This window comes from Lacerta agilis, chromosome 16, assembly GCF_009819535.1.
Source record: "Lacerta agilis isolate rLacAgi1 chromosome 16, rLacAgi1.pri, whole genome shotgun sequence".
NCBI classification, from domain to species: Eukaryota; Metazoa; Chordata; class Lepidosauria; order Squamata; family Lacertidae; genus Lacerta; species Lacerta agilis.
This window is the reverse complement of record NC_046327.1, coordinates 38,751,270-38,753,321: the sequence shown is the minus strand read 5'-3', so window position 1 is coordinate 38,753,321 and position 2,052 is coordinate 38,751,270. Positions and strand designations below refer to the sequence as shown.

General features: G+C 47.1%; 1 protein-coding gene across 1 annotated transcript; it reads left to right on the top strand.

The window, feature by feature from the left end:
- Positions 1-481: 481 nt before the first annotated feature.
- On the top strand, positions 482-1,485 carry LOC117061210 (olfactory receptor 1B1-like). The gene has a single exon (XM_033173898.1). The coding sequence runs from the start codon at positions 535-537 to the stop codon at positions 1,483-1,485; it is 951 nt and encodes a 316-aa protein (XP_033029789.1). The 5' UTR covers positions 482-534.
- The last annotated feature ends 567 nt before the right edge of the window (positions 1,486-2,052 follow it).

Genomic DNA, 2,052 nt, shown 5'->3' with positions numbered 1-2,052 from the left:
CGCAATGGTACTTAGTATCTGACAGCATCTGCGAGCTGATAGTTTTTAAGATCAAACAACACTACAGCACTTTAGAAAGCATTAAAATTTCAGCTGTTGTGGTCAACTTTCAAATTCAAAATCCAAACCTCAAAATTTTCTATGTCAACTAATTCAGCATTTTCTTCCACCTCCAGATGGCCTTGCCTTGTGGTCATAGGTTATGTTATGATGAGAAGTAGAATCTGGCCCATTAGGGCAAGTAAGTCACTGCCCTGCGAGGCTCAGCCTACCCCCAGACAACCTCCATTTTCACCTACAACCAGTCCAGGGGTGGCCCTGCTGGTCAGCTTCCTTCATCTCAATCTCAGTTTTGCCCTTGAAAAACATCACAGAGAGGAGGGTGGGGACAAAAGTTGGATTCATTGCTCTTGATCCACCTTCTGTTGGACTCCCTGCTTTCCTCTTCGTCAGTCCCAATGGGTATCAGCCACCACTGATTTTGAGATCTTCTTGTTCATTCTAACTTGATGATTGGTTCTCTCTGCAGATCCCATGGACTGTGAGAATGGCACAGATGTTGCTGAGTTTGTCCTTCTGGGTTTTTCCTTCCAGCCTGAAGAGCAGCCCTTCTACTTCCTACTCTTTCTGCTGATGTATGGGGCAGGGCTTCTGGGCAATGTCATGATGGTCATTCTCATCTCTCTGGATGCCCGACTCCAGACTCCCATGTACTTCCTGCTGCGTAGCCTCTCCATGGTGGACATGGGCTTCATCTCAGTCACAGTGCCCCAGATGCTGGCTCACATCATCTCCACTTCCAAGACTATCCCTTTCTACTCCTGTATGGCTCAGTTCTTCTTCTTCTATGTTTTTGGTGTGACTGACCTTCTAATGGTGAGTGTCATGGCTCTGGATCGCTATGTTGCAATTTGCAATCCACTACACTATGCTACGGTAATGAACCAGAAGGTCTGTGGACACTTGGTAGCCGGCTGCTGGATTATTTCTACCCTCCACTCCATGCTCCATGCTGGCCTCCTCCTGCGTCTCAGTTACCGTGGAGACAACCACTTGGCCCACTTCTTCTGTGACCATGACCCTTTGCTACAGCTGTCCTGCTCAGACACCAGCATCAATGAAACAGCCATCTTCTTTGAAGGTGGACTTATCATTCTTGGACCCTTTGTCTTCATTATCCTCACTTATGTCCGCATTGTGGTGGCTGTCATGAGGTTGTCTTCCTCGGGAAGGCGCAAAGCTTTCTCCACCTGTGGCTCCCATCTCACTATGGTGGTGCTCCTGTATGGGGCCATCATTGGTGTCTACTTTCAACCTGCATCCAGTTACTCAGCTCAGAGAGGAGCAGTCTTTGCTATCATGTACACTGTAATCACCCCAATGTCCAACCCTTACGTCTACAGTCTAAGGAATAAAGATGTGAAAGGGGCCCTTAGACACCTCATGGGAAAGAGAGTCTTTTCTCAACAACAACAACAACAGTGAGAGTTAACATGTTCCTTCCATTCCCACCCCCTACAGATTATGCAGTCATATGACATTCTGTCACCACCAGTCTGCAGGCCCTTTTGAAGGTGCACTGTCGCTATCGCAGCTGGAACTCACTGTCAAGACCAGTCAACTGATGGGTGCTGACAGTGAGACCCACTTGCAAATGAACAGGTGGGAGCTCACTTTATGACCCCATTTTTCCTTAGGAGCTGCATCCTTACCTGCCCCATCATATATGACTTCAGGTGTGGTGCAGGTGGGCATGGTTTGAATGGAAGTGGCTTTGTGTGCCGTGTTGGAACCTGTCCTCAGCCTAAGTGCACTATGAATAGGGATGTTGGAAAACTCCAACTAAAACAGGAACAGGAACAGAAATTCCTGGTGTTTCCCTATTCTTCTCCTGTCTGGAATGGAATTCAGTGCAGCGAATTCAGTAGGTGTTTGCTATTGTTGTTGCTTTCAGTCCACGGATAATAGATCATTGGTGATGTTGTGTCCCCCCCCCCATTTACATTTCATTTCATTTGCATTTAAATGAATGGAATGGTATAATGTGATGAC